The sequence below is a fragment of the Ovis aries genome, chromosome 1, assembly GCF_016772045.2.
Source record: "Ovis aries strain OAR_USU_Benz2616 breed Rambouillet chromosome 1, ARS-UI_Ramb_v3.0, whole genome shotgun sequence".
Taxonomy (NCBI): Eukaryota; Metazoa; Chordata; class Mammalia; order Artiodactyla; family Bovidae; genus Ovis; species Ovis aries.
The window spans coordinates 196,478,490-196,479,846 of record NC_056054.1 but is presented as its reverse complement, the minus strand read 5'-3'; the positions used below and the strand labels follow the sequence as shown (position 1 = coordinate 196,479,846).

The window sequence follows — 1,357 nt, the reverse complement described above, 5'->3', positions numbered from 1 at the left end:
GAGTATTAAGTCCCTACAGAGTAAGTACTTGGTAAATGTCTGCTAAATGACCAAAGGATTCCCAGGATGAATGAGTTCAAAGTCCAAATATGGGGGCTCCAGCTTGCAAGCCACCTAGGCTTTGATCAAACAGCTACATCTGAAAGTTTTGTTAGATTAAGAAACCCACACATCAGAGTTCTGTGGAAGAGGTTCACCCCGTCTCTAGCTCCTCTCCCCACCACAATCACAGCAGTCAGATAAAGTTGAGTTTATTAGGGAAATATGAGAGGTAAAGACACACCCCAAGTGACAGACAGAAAACTCTGAAAATGTCCTTTTTCAAGCCAAGTGGGGGCCTGGCCTTGACCTCCCCAAAAGGACAAGAAATTGGTGGGTTAGCAACAACATTCTCTGGCAGCCATCTCACCAGGGCATCTCAGCCAGGACGGCTTCCCACCCCCAGCCAAAGGTGGGAAGAAGACAAGGACTGTTTATAGAATCAATGCACAGGCAATGAGAGCTATAAGGAAAGACTGAGAGAGCGAGAAAGAGAGAGAGGTGGGGAGGCCCTTGACAGAGTCCCAGGCTTTTGGCTCTCAGTGCCTCAAATATGTTGACACGTCCTGAACATTACTGAAGAGGTAAAATGCCTAACAATGCTTCCAAGAGGTCCCCGGACTCCTTCCCACACGCCGCATCACACTTCTGGGTGTGCATGGCAGACCCCAAAGGCCACACTTTTGAAAAAAGGAAAAACAATAAGCCCTGTTGTTTTTAAGGAGAGAGGAAGGAGTTGAAGGCTGCTGGGGCCTTTCCCACGAGAGGCTGCCTGCTGTAAGAGTAAGCTTCCCAGCAGCAGCCTGGCACAGTCCTAGGTGAGGGTTTCACCTTTTGTCACCCTGGTTTGTATGTACTCTATTCTCCGTTCAAGAGCTGTCAGTTTCTCGTTTATTGTTGCGAGTCTTGAGCGACAAGACATATCGAATGAGTTGAGAAAGTTTGCGGTTTTCTTGATGCTGCTGGTGATGACCTCAATGTACTCCCGGTTCGCCCAGTCCTGGTGAATCTCCTGCTGCACTGGATCCTCTTGTCCCGCCATGGCCGCTGCCTGAGGAAGCGCGACTCAATTAGAAAGTTTCTAATTAAACTATTCTAGAAACTAAAAAGGAGTCTCTAAAAACTATTTAGTTTTAATTAGAAAGTGCACCTACTAAATTCCCTTTTACTATTTTCTAGGTATTTATGGAGCTAAATCTGATCATTTTTATTGTTTCCTTTGGTATAATTATTTTTATTTTAGTACTGTTTTATTGACTTTATTAATGCTAGAATGGTTATTTTTAAATTGACCATAAAGTGAAGCTTTATATCTTTT

At 44.4% G+C, this 1,357-nt stretch overlaps 1 protein-coding gene across 1 annotated transcript; it reads right to left on the bottom strand.

Moving 5' to 3' along the window:
* Nucleotides 1–761: 761 nt before the first annotated feature.
* Nucleotides 762–1,107, bottom strand: LOC101107565 (probable protein BRICK1). Its single transcript, XM_042242710.2, has one exon. The coding sequence runs from the start codon at nt 1,079–1,081 to the stop codon at nt 854–856; it is 228 nt and encodes a 75-aa protein (XP_042098644.1). The 5' UTR covers nt 1,082–1,107; the 3' UTR covers nt 762–853.
* Between the last annotated feature and the right edge of the window lie 250 nt (nt 1,108–1,357).